Source organism: Nannospalax galili, unplaced genomic scaffold, assembly GCF_000622305.1.
Source record: "Nannospalax galili isolate Female #2095 unplaced genomic scaffold, S.galili_v1.0 scaffold1458, whole genome shotgun sequence".
In the NCBI taxonomy this organism is placed as follows: domain Eukaryota; kingdom Metazoa; phylum Chordata; class Mammalia; order Rodentia; family Spalacidae; genus Nannospalax; species Nannospalax galili.
Window position 1 is genome coordinate 144,426 of NW_008341827.1, and position 16,219 is coordinate 160,644.

At 41.0% G+C, this 16,219-nt stretch overlaps 1 protein-coding gene across 3 annotated transcripts in view; it reads right to left on the reverse strand.

The window, feature by feature from the left end:
* Window positions 1-16,219, reverse strand: part of Armc8 (armadillo repeat containing 8) — a 110,318-nt gene that overhangs the window by 7,637 nt on the left and 86,462 nt on the right. For all 3 annotated transcript variants that reach the window (XM_008837437.3, XM_008837439.3, XM_008837438.3), the window contains 4 exons: window positions 14,657-14,806; window positions 13,543-13,638; window positions 4,384-4,479; window positions 246-318 (listed from right to left, as the gene is read on the reverse strand). In XM_008837437.3, coding sequence (XP_008835659.1) covers window positions 246-318; window positions 4,384-4,479; window positions 13,543-13,638; window positions 14,657-14,806 — 415 coding nt within the window. The remainder of the gene's footprint in view (window positions 1-245; window positions 319-4,383; window positions 4,480-13,542; window positions 13,639-14,656; window positions 14,807-16,219) is intronic.

A 16,219-nucleotide genomic window follows, 5' to 3' on the forward strand; every position in this document is an offset into this window, starting at 1 on the left:
AGGAGCTGTCGCTTCCTGCTCTCCCTTATCCCTGTAATCTAGTGCTGGGATGGCTTGAAGTTTGTGTGTTTGTGGGGACAACTCAGTGTTAAATACCTGACTGACACGTTAGTCTCACTGATTCTCACACCAAAGTGAGTCTGGGGGGTTCTGGGGCTCAGCTAGTCCAAGTGGGGGGCTTCTGTCCAGGACTTTAGAGGTACTTCTGCTTTCCCTATGTAAAATTTTCCTCACTAGTCTCTTACCTTCCTCTTCATTCCATATGAGGTTTGATATACAAAACATAGCGGCAAGCTGCAGTTTGACATGTGAATGACCCTATTGATGCAGAAAAGGAACAAAAATCAAAATGGGGTAATCTCAGGGGGAATCATTTTTCTCATGACATACCATAGGAAATTACAAGAGCTTATAAATCGGAACCAGAGGCCACAAACTGTTGTGAGGAGTTGTGAAGTTAACATTAAAGTGGGTAAGGGCTGGGCTGAAAGCAACAGGGGATGGTGGGAGATCTGGTCAACTGAGGAGCGGCTGGCCAAACAAAACAGCCCCGAGGCCACAGGTGCAGTGTATAGCGATGCATGTACCCAGAAACAATGGCATAGAACAAGTCCGGGCTCTTGACTGGTCTAGGCTTACAGTTACTAGCAGTTATAAACTGGATGTGTGTTTGCTATTTATCTCTGCAGCTACTAATTATCTTATTCACGTGGTCCAATAATTAAGGTGGGGAAAGAAATGAGGATATGCTCAGGGAGTTCAGTAACAACTAGACTTAAACACACAAACAACTTACGGTTTATTCTCCTGATACTATTTGCTGAAAACAAGATTTATAGATTACCTCCAGCTTCTGATCAATGAAATGACTCATTTCTATAAGAGTATCCCAAAGACATAGATCAAATTGCTGCTTATCAGGTGACAGCTATGACCAAGGAACCTCATATTCTAATACACAATTATTATTTATTTTCCTTGTTCTACTGTGAGTACAGCCATTTCTGCTAGAGGTGGATCATTTATCCCTATAGAATGCTTTCTCCTAAATGAAAGAGGACTCAATAAATAGTCTTTACAGATGGTTTCCCTGCTTGTCAGTTTTAATTAATGTGCATCTGTGGGAGTACTGATGGCATGATAGGCCCAAGGATTTCTGAAGGCTAATGCCGACATCTCCTCAGGTAGGACTACTCCTCCACTGAGAGGAGACAGGGAATGGGTATATCTTCTGCCACTGGAATTCTATGGTTAGTGATTCTTCTTTATCCTGCCAATGGTTTTAATGAAATACCCAGTTTGAGTTTATCAGGACAAAAGAGAATAAAACGTCATCTGCTTTCAAGTAAACAGAGTAAATGAACTTGTAATATAATATATCAAATATTTACTGTTAAGAAATTCATTCATAGCAAGTTCCAGGCCAGCTGGGGCTACAGGGAGACCCTGTCTCAAAAAAACCAAATCAAAACAGAGAAATTCATTTATCATTCATTCAATAAAATGAGAAGGTGGAGGGCAGGAACTTGATTCGGGTGGAGTGCCAGAAGACCTCTGAAAGGCAACACTTAAGCAGAGACTTAAATGAAAGGAAGGAGCCAGATCTACAACTCAAGCAGCTTGGAGGTCTGAGAAAGGAAACACTTGTTGAGGAAGTCTTTGGTAAGGAGGGACTGTACGTTCAAAGAGGTCATGGGCCCTTGTAGGATAGAGCAGGGACTTAGAATTTCATCCTGAGTTCAGAGGACGCCCCTGGAAGATTTACAACAGACGAGACCTGATTTACACTTTTAGAATGGCACTTTGGCTGAGGGGATTGTAGTTCAATAGTGTCCAGGAAGCTACTGTTATCACACAGGCAACTAGACAGGTGATACTACAGTAGGGGTACAGTGGAGCTGTGGTGAGGGAAAGATGTAAATGGACTTGAGATCAGTTGTGGGGAAAGGGTTCACAGGGCTTGCTGAAAAATTGGTTGAACGTGTGGACAGAGCTGGAGAAATCAAGGTAGAACGTGATTTGAGCAATGGGGTAGATGGCAGAGCCCCTGTACCGAGGACCCGGAAAGGAAGCATTCAAGTTTAGGGGAGACATCTAAGAATTTACTTATAAATAGCAACCTCAAGAGGCTGTTGGCAGCCACAGGAAGCTACTGAGTAGGCAGGAAGCTAACAAGAGTCGTGAAGGGAGGTCCAGCTTGCAGATCCACATTTTACAATCATTTGTAGAGATGGCAGTACCTAACATGGGATGGATGAGAGTCCCCTAAACCAGCGATTCTCAACTTCTCAACTCTGTACATAAGAATCACCCAGGCAACTTAAATTACACCCCAGACATATTTATTACATAAGAATCTTGGAAGGGAAAGGATAAAGCAAGCTTTCAAAGCTCCCTAGGAGGTTTTACTGTGCAACCAAAGTTGCAAACCAGCAACCTCAGGAGAGCAAAGAGGAGAGAAGATCCAAGGTAAGTAGGAGGTATGATGTCAGGGAAGCCAAGAGGAAGGGAAGTTCCCAAGAGGAAAGATCAGCTGTGTTCATGTCAGCTCTTAGCAGGGTGCATGAGGGCAGAAAGCAGCCTTCAAACTGACCACTACAGAGAGCACCAGTGACCTTAACTAGAATAGCTGCAGTTGAGTGATGGGGGGTAAAGGCCAGATAACGTAGGTTAGAGTCAATTTAGAGGTAAGGAAGGGGTTAGTATACGCAGATGTTTTTTAAAAAACAGTATTTTGGACAGCAGTAAGAAAAACAGCGTATCTTGATGACTCAACGAATAGAGGAGATTAAGATTTTCCTTCAGGTGCTGGAGATTAAAGCCAGGGACTTGTGCACTAGAAATGCTCTACCACTGGTAAGGAGGGTTTTAAAGACAAAACAGCATACTATGTGGTTATGAAAAGATAAAGAGAATTACCAGTTGAAACAGTAAGTTTTCATTCAACAAATACTGAGCATATATATACTAGGGGCTAGGTACTACAAAGGTGATAGAATGCACATGCTCCTTGTTTCATGGACCACACACACACACACACACACACACACACACACACACACATTTTTTTTAACTTTTTCTTTTTATGTGTATGACTGTTTCACCTGTATGTATGTAAGTGCACCCATGGCATGCAAAACCCACAGAAGCCAGAAGAGGAAATGCAATTACAGACAGTTGTTAGCCACCATGTGGGAGCTGGGAACTGAACCCAGGTCTTCTGCAAGAGCAGCCAGTGCTTTTAACTGCTGAGCATCTCTCCAGCCTTGGACCTCATATTTTGACAGAGGAGAAACTCAGTGGGTACACAAAGACCATCACTACAACGGACTGAAGTGCTCTGAAGGAATGGAACAACTGGCGTGGGTAAGAGCCTGGGGATGAAGTGTCAGTTCAGCTGAGATCTGAAGAGTGAGAGGGGGCGGAGAAAATAGTGCCCCTGGCAAAGAAGTCAGAATGGATAAAGAACTTGAGGTAGGAAAGAATATGGCTTCTCTGGAGCTGAAAGAGATCAGCGCAGTGAACAAAGGGAAGAGAATGAAATACCTCAGGGATATGGACAGTTAGGGCACAGTGTCAGGCCATCCTAAGAGGGCATGGAACTGATTCAAGGTGCCACTGAGGGAACTGTGGTTTGCGTTCTCTTAACAGAACAAAGAGTGAAGGTGAACAAAAGTCATGGGGGAGGGAAGAGTTAAGCTTTAAACAAGGAGAGAACGCGAACCTATTCTGTGGAAAATGGGGCACCAGCTTACTAGAAAAATCACTGAAGGACATAAGACAGGATTTTGTAAACCATGAACCCCTCAGCATGCTTCTGTGTTTTTCTCTCCAATTATTAACTGTGCAATGCCAGGCAAATAAAGGACAGCTTTGCTGGAGGAAGGAGGCCAGAGGTCTTTTATGGTTAGAATTTTGTCAGGAGACATGAACAAAATGAAAAGAGATAAGGGTGTTTAGCATCACATTCTGGCAAACTGGCAGTTTCTGTGATGACAACATGCCATGGCAGTCGGTGGCAGACTTTGTTTAGTGGCAAACAGGTCAAAGATGTGAGGTGTCAAGTGGCTAGAGGGCTCATCCACCATGGAACTGACACCAGAGGGAAAACAGGGACTGGGGGACACCAAGAGGGAACCAAGAGTTCAAGTGTTCAACGAGTAAGAGGAAGGCAGCCAGCAGATGACAAGGTGGGAGCAGGGTAGTAGTGCTAATGGCACCAAGGACACACGTTTCTAGGAAACAGGTGTTTTTCTGCTTCAGGATGGAAGCGTCTTTTCATTTATCACAGGGTAGTTCACCCTTCTTCTGCACAATGGGTTTAGAGTTACAATGCTACAGTCCTTGCCTTTTAATTCTGAGTGAGAGGGGACAACTGCTTACCATATAATATTTGATTTTCTGCAGGATGTCATCATTGGTCATAATAAGTTCTTTTGCTGTCGTCCCATCTGCTATGTTGGCTAGGATGCACAGAGTCTGGAAAAGAACAAAGACGCAGTGACCAAGGAAGCTCTGCAGTGCCCAGAATTATGCTCCCTCAAGAGCCTGGGCAATTTCTCCCCTGAAGGTGCATGGATTCTCACAGGTTCCACTAAGAATTTCCTGATTTCTCACCTCCTGACGTTACTGCCGACAACAATAACCACACCCCAGAAAAGTTGACCTTAAGCAAAATTAAGAGCTCAAACACGCCAATGGCTTCTTGTTGGGCTTTAAGCCACAGGTGTGTAAAGGCTGTCATATTATATAGGTTACATTATCATAGAAATCAAAGGGAAAATGTAATCTATTTTCTTAAAAATTTCATTTCTGGGCTGAGGGTAGGGTGTAGACCAGTGGCAGAAGGCTTGCCTAGCAGGCAAAAGATGCTGGGTTTGATATCTGGTACCACCAAAATACTATACAGGTCTCTCCAAAGAGGAAGGTTCACTGGCCATGTGCAATTAGTACATGTTGATGTCTTTTGAACCCTGACAAAGGAACAGAAAAAGAAATATAATGTGTAAAGGAGCTTAGTCTGAGTTGGCCTGTCGGAGAGACTGGCTGGAGCCTATGCCAGCTGGTGGGAAAGCACATCTGGACAATCACTGCACTGGCAACTGGGACTTCTGCTCAGAAGAGACTGTTCTTACTAGTTCTTACATTTTCACAGCCAAGATTAGGGTAAAGGTAATGACTGTGGCAGGGATATGACGCCGTGTCACATGGAGCAATTCAACATTTGCCGAGTACCTACTATGGGCCTATCCTCAGCAGAGTATGAGACAAGAATAAGACACACACCCTAACTTTGAACTGTTAAATAAGCAACTACATTTTACTGAAGTATAAAGGGAATGAAGAAAGCACAAGGTAGGAGCACCTGGTGGATACAGTGAGGGCCGGCAGAAGCTTCTTGGAAAAAGCAACAAGATCCTGAAGTACAAGAATCAATGACAAGAATGAGAGCTGAGGTCGGGGCATAGGTTCAACTTCCTCCCATCTTAACCTTTTCCTTTGTAAGACTTAATTAAGCTAATGAGGAAACTGTTTTCATATTCAGGTCTAAGCTCTCAGAAGCTCTATGATTTTTTGCTTAAATTAACACACAGCTGTTAACTAGGTTACTAGGGAATAGGCGCTGAGGTATGAACCAGAGGGCTGCCTTTAGCTAGAAGAGACACAGAAAATACAATTTATACAATCCAATGCCTAGGCAGGTACTAGGGGAATATTTATTCCAACTCGGTTAGTCAGACCATAAAACCAGAAGTGGGATAGAGATGTCATAAGGATGATGTGCTGGTGCAGGGCAAGCTTTCAGATGTTTGTTAGCAGATAGAGGACCCTAAGAAAATTAATAACAATAGAAAAAAACCTTTTTAAAAATGTATTTATTATATTATTATTATTATTCTTGTGTGTGATATGTATGCATGTGGGTACATGTGCCACAGAGCACATGAGGAGGCCAGAGGGCAACTCTGTGGAGTCAGTTCTTTCCTACCTTTATGTAGATTCCAGGGATTGGACTCAGGGTGTCACGCTTTTGAGAAAAGTGCCTTTACCCACTGAATCATCCTGATGGCCTTGCATGTTTTGTTTTATTATGTGTATGAGTGTTTGCCTGCCCATGTATGTATATGTACCACATGTGTGCCTGGTGCCCATGGAGGCCAGAAGAGGGTATTAGACCCTTGGAACTGGAGTTACAGATGGCTGTTAGCCACTATGTGGATGATAGGAACTGAACTCAGGTCTTCTGCAAGAGCAGCAAGCACTCTTAACCTCTGAGCCATCTCTCCAATTCTCCCACCTTTTGGGGGTCATACAGAGTTTTGTGATGTATCCCAAGCTGACCTTGAACTTGCAGCAATATTCCTGGCCTCAATCTCCCAGGTTCTAGAGTTACAGGCACATACCATCACACCCAGCTTGGATCTGGACTCTTTTCGATTTAGTCTTTGTAGGAAAGAACTTCTGACCATGATAAATCTAATTCACAGGGGTGATAAATTTGGTGAGGAGTTGACGGGCAATTGGTTTTAAAAGATCCAAGTTCAGATGACATTAGAACCACGTGAGTAATGGTTGTTCCTTCCACATTTTAGTCTCAACTGAACCTACCAGAAGGGCCAATGAATAGAGTATCTGATCCAATCAACACCAGACTCACTAATGCAGCATAATGAAATTATGTGTGGAAATACCACAGTCTTTCCCTCTAGTTCAGCTCTCCTTCTATGCTGACTATGGAAAGATTTCACAAGCCTTATAGAAGACCCACCTTCCAAGAGCCAACAAGGTGACACTCATCGGTGGTGATCCAATCCTAATAACTAGACTGCCAGACTTCACTAGGGAAAATCAAAATGCAAAGAGGGAGGCCAAGCAATAGGATAAGAGGCGAAGTCTGGCTGGAGGAGGACACAGGTAGAATACAGAAGAACCAGATTCTTCTCTCTTTATTCTCAAAACTCGCCCATTTCTCCTCACAAAGACTCAGTACCAAATTAGGCAAGCAGCCCAAGAAGCAAGAATGGAAAGGACTATGGATGAGAATGATGACCAAAATATTCTTATGGAGACGAGGAAATGCAGACATGTTCATGCTCATTTTGGAAAAACTACTAAGGGATATGAAACAGTTATATAGGAAAGGTTCCCTGGACTAGACGAGGTCCCAAGACAGGAGAGTGAGTGGGTCTCCTTTTTGGAGGGTCAGAATAGACCCGTGAGCATGACACAATGAGCTGTCATTCTCCTTTGGAGCTCACAAAACCTTACTGTATATATTTCTATGAAGACAAGAAAACCAAGAACATTCTTGGACTGAATCAACTCAATATATGAACTACACAGTATAGAGATAAAAACTACAGGCATACATGCACACACACACAAACACCATTAGTATATACATAATCCCCTAGTATAGACAACTGGAAAATCAATAAAATAAAGACTGGCAAACTATGGCCTAAGAGTCAAATCTAACACCTTATGTATTTTGATAAGTGCTCTGTTGGACAGTCATGTCTACTATGCATTCTCTCCAGTTGCTTTTAGGACAGCGCAGCATGGTTAAACAGTTAATACAAAGAACATAGAGCCCTGCAAAGATGAAAAATTCTATCTTGACCTTTACAGAAGGAGTTTTCCAACTCTGAAACAGAGAACATAAAAATAGTAAAAATGAAACTGAAAACAGATTCCTTAGAACACTAATGAAACTGTTCTAGTTGGATTAATCAGTGAAAAAGGAAACGAAGAATGTAGGGAAGAGATGGGTGTGGTGGCTTCATGCTTACAGTCCCAGCACTTAGGAGTCTGAAGCAGGAGGACTGCCCAGAATTTGATGCCAGCCTAGGATACACAGTGAGTTCTAGGCCATCCGAGCGAGGCTGTGTCACCCCTTCCCAAAATAGAGAGCGGGATGCTATAGAACACTGCTTGTTTTCAAAAAACTAATATGAAAATTTAACAATTTTATGTCAACAATTTGAAATCTTACGTGAAGTAAAAAAAAAAAAATCTTGCAAAACATATAATGCCATCTCTCCCTAAAGAACAGATAGATTTGGATAGTCCTATTCCTGCTAAAGAAACTGAATTTATAGTTAAACACCTCTCCACAAAAGAAACACTATACCAAGGTAGCTTCACTGAAACTTTCCAACATTTAAGAAATATTAATTCCCCACAAATTTGCAGAAAGTTGACGAGAACATCTTCAGCTCATTCCCCAAGGCCAGCATTATCCCATTATCAAACCAGAAAATGACATTACAAGAGGGGGCTGGAGAGATGGCTCAGCAGTTAAGAGCACTGACTGCTCTTGCAGAGGACCCAAGTTTGATTCCCAACAGCCACAGAGTGTCTAACAATAATCCATAATTCCAGTTCCAAGGGATCTGATGCCTTTTTCTGACCTCCGTGGGCATTGCACAACACAGGTGCACTTACATACATGCAGGGAATACACTCACTCATACACATAACATAAAAATAATAATATGTTTCACAAAATCAACATCCCTCACAAATATAGGTGTGGAATGCTGCTTACCACATTCCAGTGATGTGACCCCAGCAACACATATAAAGAATAATACATAGTGACCAGGTGGAGTTTAACCTTTAAAATGCAAGCAATAGATTCATCACATTAATCAGACGTTAAAAAAAAAATTCAATACAGAAAAACTGCTTGAAAAAAAAATCCAGCATCTACTAATTGATAAAAATTCAACAAACTGTTTACTTAATAAAGGGGATCTGTGAGAAACTTATACCTTCCATATTCAAAGGTGAAAGACCAAATGCTTTCCTCTAATGTTAGGAATACGGCAGATACGTCCACGCTCATTGGTTCCTACGCACTCATTATACTGGAAGTTCTGGCTAGACAATCAAACAAGAATATCATATACTGCAAAATACGAAGCTAAAGTGTCTGCATTCACTGAAAGTTCTAAGCTACCCCAAAAAAGCTTAAAAGTGAGTTTAACAAGATAGCAAGATACATGATCAATGTTCAAAAACTGTCCATATGTTAGCGACGAACATTTTGATTTTACAGGAAATCACAACTTCAAAAATATTGTTCAAAACAGCATCAAACATATGGCATACAGTGCAGTAAATGTGGACAAAAGAGGTGCAAGCCCTGCCCAGTAAAACCTATAAAACACTGCTGTGAAGAACGAAAGACCCAAACAATGAGAAGTGCTTGGACGGGCTGGGACACTGCACATCAAAATGTTGCTTCTTTCCAAATTCATCTCTTTGATGCCACTGCAATCAAACCGCCAACTGGCTCTTGGGGACAGAAACTTAGAATACAATTATTAGGTGCAGCAAAATTCACTCCTGGTGTGACTTCACTGTGACAAATTAGAGAATTTAAAATCTTCCAGAATCAGCATTCGGCCCAGAGCAGTTCTACCTACACCTCCTCAAGTGCCCTGAGCTATCTTTTCTTTGACTCCTTGTACACCTTTGATTGGCTCTCTGTTTATATTGCTTTCTCTTGTTTAAACTGTTGTACAAATGGAATTATTTAACATGCTGTTTTTTCAACCTGGCTCCTTCATGTAGCTAATTTCATACAACTAAGATTCATGTATGTTGTGGAATGCATCAACAACTTGTCCTGCATTAATCATTTTTAAATTGCTAATCAGTATTCCATGGGTGACTCTTTGCCTGATTGAGTACCATTTGGTTTGTTTCTAGTGTTGCATGACTACAAACAAAAGTTTTTATAGACATTCAAAGGTTTTTCTATGAAGACAGGTTTCCTTTTTTTTTTTGAGCCAGGGTCTACCTGTAGCCCCAGTTGACCTGAAACTCACTATGTAGACCAGGCTGGCCTCAAACTCAGAGGTCCACCTGTCTCTGCCTCCTGAGTGCTAGAACTAAAGGCATGTACCACCACGCCTGGCCAAAACAGGTTTTCATTATATGAATACTTATGAATGGGATTACTGGGTTGTACAGTAACTACAATTAGATCTCCATATTTGTGGGTTCCACATTCACAGATTCAATCAACCATGCATGGGAAATATTCAGGGGGAAAAATCCTATGTTTGCAAGGGTTATGCATAGACATTTTTCTTGTCATTCCTTAAACAATACAGTATGATTATTCACATAGCATTTATATCATATGAAATATAATTTACAGATGATTTAAACTATACAGAAGGATGTATATAGATTATACACAATACCATACCATTTTGTATATGGGACAGGAGAATGCAGACTTTACTATCTATGGACAAGTGGAGAGCAATCACTCATGGATACTGAGGGGTGGCTGTGTATCTTTAACCTTATGAGAAAATGCCACACTATCCCAAAGTGTATCATTTTGCACTTTCACTTGATACTCTGTATTCTTTTTAAAAAAATTTTAAAAACTTTGTGTGTTTGCCTTCATGTATATAAGCGCACCATATGCATGCAATGCCCACAGAGGCCAGAAGAGGGTCAGATCCCCCTGGAACTGGAGTTATGGACAATTGTGAGCTGCCATGTGAGCTCTGGGAATCAAACCCGGGTCCTCTGGAAGAACAGCAAGTGTTCTTAATTGCTGAGCCATCTCTCCAGTCCCTGATACTAAGTGTTCTTGCTAGCAACTGTACAGACAGCTTTTAAATAAAGGATTTGCAGTGATATTTTATTGTGATGTGTCTTCTCATAGCTTTTTGCTCAGTGCTTTATACTTGGTTGGTTGTTTTCTTATTTTTTTGAAAGCTTTTTACATCTTTTTGAAAAGTTCCTGTGTCCAATGTGTTCACAAAACCTATGATTCAGTTATTTTCTTTAAGCAAGGTGCCCTGTGATTCATTCTCTTAACAGTACATTTCACTTAGATGAAGGCCACTTGACCTTTTCTGGATAGTGTTCTTACTGTCACATCTTTATCTAATTTGAAATCTCAAAAACTTTTTAAGGTTATAGTTTTACTTTTTAATCAGGTTTGTGAATAAATTTTTATCTGAAGTGTGAAATAAAGTTGAAAGCTGGCTTTCTTGGTACTGTTAAAAGACATTCTTTCTTTACTGAATCACCTCTGAAGCTTTGTCAGATACCATTTAACCATGTGTGAGTCTCTTTCTGGACTCTCTTCTGGCCTATGACCACATGAGCTATTCTGCTAATGGCAAATTGTCTTGATAACTGTGAATCAGTGTCTTCAGTTGGTATTATGGGTCTTCCACTTGTTTTGGGTTTTCTTTATAACTGGTGGCTATTTTACCTCATCTGACTTTCCGCAGAGATCTTATAAACTATTTAAAATAAATTTTTAGCAATTTATATCTCTATTGATATTTATAAAAATTGATTTTGATTGGTATTATATCAAATCTGATGATTTAGGCAGAACTGATATTCTAACACTGTATATCTTTCTATTTAGTTCTTGTTTTTTGTAGGTTTTTTTGCAGTGTTTTATAACTTGTAGCATACAGAACCTAATAGGATTCAAATCTAAGTACTTTATTTTTCTCAAGCTACTGTAAACGGCACAGCTTTTCAGTATTTCCAGCACCAAATACTCACTGCTTATTTACAACTATTTTCTATATTGTTACCTTGCTTAACTTAATCCTAGATTGTTCTGAGTCCATGCTGTCTTCTATGCAGTCTTCCATGTTTGGGAATAGTTGTTTCCTCCTTTCCAGTCTGCAGCCTTTTTTTCTTGCCTAACGGTCCTTCACAGGAACCCCAGTACCATGGTGAACAGGAGTGACATGAAGGAATTCTTGTCCTCTTCTCAATCAAAGGGCAACAATAGGGACATTTGCTACCTGACTGTGGTGGTTGTTTCATATGCATGTGTGAAAAATTTTTATCAACACTTCAAATACACACAACTTAAATGTATATCCCAATAAAAAATAATTTACTAGATGCTTTTCTCAGCTTATGTGTGGGCAGTTGAAGTCCTCCATCCACATCTACTTCTGGATTATCTACAAAATCTCCATGACTATGTCTCTGCATGTCCTGTAAACACAGTTGTTGGGCTTTGGCCCTTACCTAATCTTCCCTGGCCTTTCTGCCTTGCTTCTCTTTACAGAATGGCAGAATTCTGCCCAAGTTAGCCATCACTATAGACAAAATGTTTCATGCTCTCCAAGCACAAGTTTCTTTTGAATGGTGTATTTCTTCATTGTTGTATCCCAGTAATGGATTTTGTTTCAACTATTTGCAGTGATGCTCTGCATTATTGTTCATCAAAAAGTTTACTGCTTCATTTTATTTATTTTTATTTTATGTTTTGCCTGCATGTAAGGGCTCCCAAGTGTGCAATGCCCAAAAGGGCCAGAAGAGGGCATTGGATTCCCTGGAACTGGTTAACTGGTTGTTAACTGCCAAATCGGTGCTGGGAACTGAGTGTGGATCCTCTGTAAGAGCATCTCATCTTAACTGCTGAGCCATCTCTCCAGCCCCCTTATTACTTAGTTTTAAATCACCCAAGATGGTCATTTTAAGATGCCTTTATCAAGTCTACTGTTACTATCTTTTGCTCATAAATTCAACCCCAGCTTTTAGGTGCTACCTCTCTGACTCCCAGGACTGTCCTTCTGAAGCTTGCTGCTCTAACCCAGGAACACAAAGCATGAAGAGCACAGCCTCTGCATTTACATTCTCTGGGTCCATCTCTCCATAATGATCCTCGGCAAATTTATGTTATGAATACACACACACACACATACACACAAATAGCTTGATGAATTCTCAAAGTAACCACAGCCATGTAGCCAAACACCTATGTTAGGAAAATAAAAACTACCAGTATCTCAGATTCTGGGATAAGAGCTTGTCAGGTGACCTTTATTTTTGTGGTAAAATAAAATCTGTAGAACATTAAAACTCCCATGATAAATTCCAGGAAATATAGCAAGTGATTCCCAACTGTTTCCTGATAAATGTAGTTGCTGTACTTTTGTGTCTACCCTAAATCTGCCATACAGAAAGTAGGGGTTTGAAATGGTAACCTAGGGGGTCTGGAGAGATGACTCAGCAGTTAAGAGCACTGGCTGCTCTTGCAGAGGACCTAGGTTCGACTCCTAGCACCCACATGGAAGCTAACAATCGTTCATAATTCTGGTGGTGCAGGCAAAACACTCACACACATAAAATAAAAATAAATAAATGAAAAATTTTAGAAATGCCATCCAAGAACAGAAAATGCCTAAGAGCAGAGAGCAAGTCTGTTTTCAAGATGAAGAACTGGATCTAGGGGGGAACTGCAGGAATGTGAGTTTAGAGCACACTGACAGAGAAAGCCACAGATGGTTAACCCTGGAGAAAGCACCCAGTCCAGCATGACAAAAGGAGGCTGCTCTGTAGAAATGCAGGCATGTGAGACACACAGGTGAACTACAGATGCTGGTCACACTTTCCTCTATTCCAGAGAGAAGATTCACTGAAAGGAGTTCAAGGCTCGGGCGGGGCTTCGCAGCATTTCAAAAGACTTCAGGATCTCCCTTTGTACTCCCAAGCAGAAGACATTCTCCAAGAGAAAGGAACACATACCTGCTCTTTGACTTCAATGTTGTGCTCCCCTTCCAGGATAAGGGTGACGGCCTGCATGATCTGCTTTCCATGAGTGCTCATTATCTTATCTATGTGCTGCAAAGCAACAGGAAACCCAGTCATCACCCAGGAACAAGTGAAAGCACCATGCGAGGCCTCTTATTTTCCTTTGTTTTGGTTTTAGTTTATTGAGACAGGATCTCTTGTAGTTGATAAAGACCTTGAATTCTTGATCCTCCTGCTCCAATTCCAAAGTGCTGAGATTACAGGCCATGTACCAACACACCTGACTTACAGGCTTCTTAAATTATATGATATATAATCGCTTCAAGTAGAACAACATAGCACACAGAATTAGACTCCAAAGATCAGTGTTTATTGTATTTATGTGTGTGTGTGTGTGTGTGTGTGTGTATTGTTTTTGTTTGTTTTTCAACAGCGAAGAGAACACTGGGTTGGCTCCAAAGAATACAAAACTAAAATCTCTGAGGATCCTCAAAGCCAAAGAAAAAAAAGCAAGAGACATGGAATTATGGTGTGAGTTTACTAATACTGTTTTAAGTGTACAAACATATAAAGATGATTCAAAAGACAAATAATAAGCCACAGAGAAAGGCATCACCTTGTTTCTCCATCTACCTGAAATCCACTGATAATGATGCCCAGGAACATCAGAGAGCACCCACAGTGACCCTACCAGCAAGGCCCAGCCTCTCCTACTCTGCCAACAGGCCCACTTCTCTCCACAATGACATGAGGTCAAGCCTGAACATGTGGGCAGGGATCCGGGACCATCTGTGGAAAGGCACTGAGGAGAATTCTTTACAGGAGCATGAGCAGGAGCCTCAGAGACAAGTGATTTGGGCAAGAGAGAAGACCCATCCTGGCCAGCAAAGCAGGTAAGAATAAAGGGATCAATCAAGGCAGATGCAAATCCAGAAGAGAGAAACACTGGACATGCAGTACAGTGGTGGCTGGGGCTACACAGTGAAGTACTTCCCAGAATATCTGGCAAGTGCTAGACCCTTGCTTCTTTGGAATGGGGCAGCATCTGAATCACACTCAGGCAGATGCTGACAATGCATAGGCAGGACTAGTAGGTGATTTTACTTACAGGCCTGGTAGAGAGGAGATTTCTCAGAAGTCCCAATGTCTTCATCAGCACATTCAAATCTGAATCTGATAATAACCGGAATAGCTGTTCCGTACTCAAACTCCGTAAGATATCTGCTTTTATTTTTTGTTCAGCCTGAAATGCCATATTCTGAAAGGATTAAAGACAGGGTAAGAATCATGTCTATGGTTACTGTATTAAATCCTATTTTAACAGAACTCTGATAATTTTCAAAGTATCAACAGAATCTACAGAAAATCTTAAGCTTCAGTCATACTATTTTCTGATTCCTGTTCACCGCCTATATTTGTGTGTCAAGACAGAGAGAGCTACTACTTTCGATATACTTCTAGATGAAGGATATAACTATTTATTGACATGGGCACTTGAATCAATACAAACATACTTATTACCTTTGAGAATATCTTTATGGTTAGAAAGTTGCCTTCTGTATACTTTATGCTAGGTGTTTCGATGGCCTATCACACAGGAAGCTCTCCAGTGGGTAGGAGGTGTGTCCTGGCTATTAGCAACTCAGAGGGCCAGTAGCTACTTTGCTTCTTTTATTTTTTAATTCATATAACAGATCAGCCCAGTTTTACTCCAAGCTATAATAATATGTCTGAAGGAAAAAAAAAAAAAAAAGGAAACGCCAAACAGCAGTTCATGTATCAACTTTTGCTATTAGAACTCTCTTCTAAACTAGAGGCATACAATAACTAGAGGCATACAGTAACAACATACAGTATGTCACTACTGCCCTCCAGTAGGCACTTTCTTTAATTAAGCAGCTAAGACCTATCAGAGACCAAGGTACCAATGACGTCAAGATAACATGACAGAGTTGAAAGAGTACTTGCTTGCGTGTCAGAGACCCAGGCCAACGATAATCCCAAGATGTTTTGTGGACAGAGATCATAGGAACACATGACAGACAGGCAGATGAGAATACCACAGCTTATCTGGGTTTCAGAATGGGAAGATAAACTCAGTTTCTAGTACTGAAGCTGTGCACATCCAGGAGCTTGCAACACAAGTCCTATCAACTGTCTAAGTGAAGGAGCTGGGGAGTAGGTGACAATTATGTCTAGATACAGATATTTCAAAAGAAGCTCTTCATTAGGGAGAGTTCCTGAAACTGGGAGCTGAATACTGGGAGAACATCCCTTGAAAAGGTGGATGAAGGGAGGGAAGGTAGAAAGTGAGTTTAAAAAAAAAATTAAGTCCTGGGAAAGTGTTTTGGGAATGACTAAAACCTGTGCTTTTAGAAAAATAACGAAGAAACTACTGGATTTGGTATTTTATTAGAGTATTATGTCTATCCTTGGGTTTGTGTCAAGAACTCAGCAGATACAGCACGGAGCAGGGAAACGAACACAGGCTTGGAAGGGTCTGGGATCCACCCCTTTTCTCTTTCCTTCTTTCTACTTGCCATAAAGCCTTCAACCTCTAAATTACTTCACCCTCCTTGAGTGCCAGTTTCTCATTTTGAAGGCAGATACATTGCAATACAACTTAAGGTAGCACTTACAGAGCAGGCAGGATGGCTCAGTGGGTAAAGGC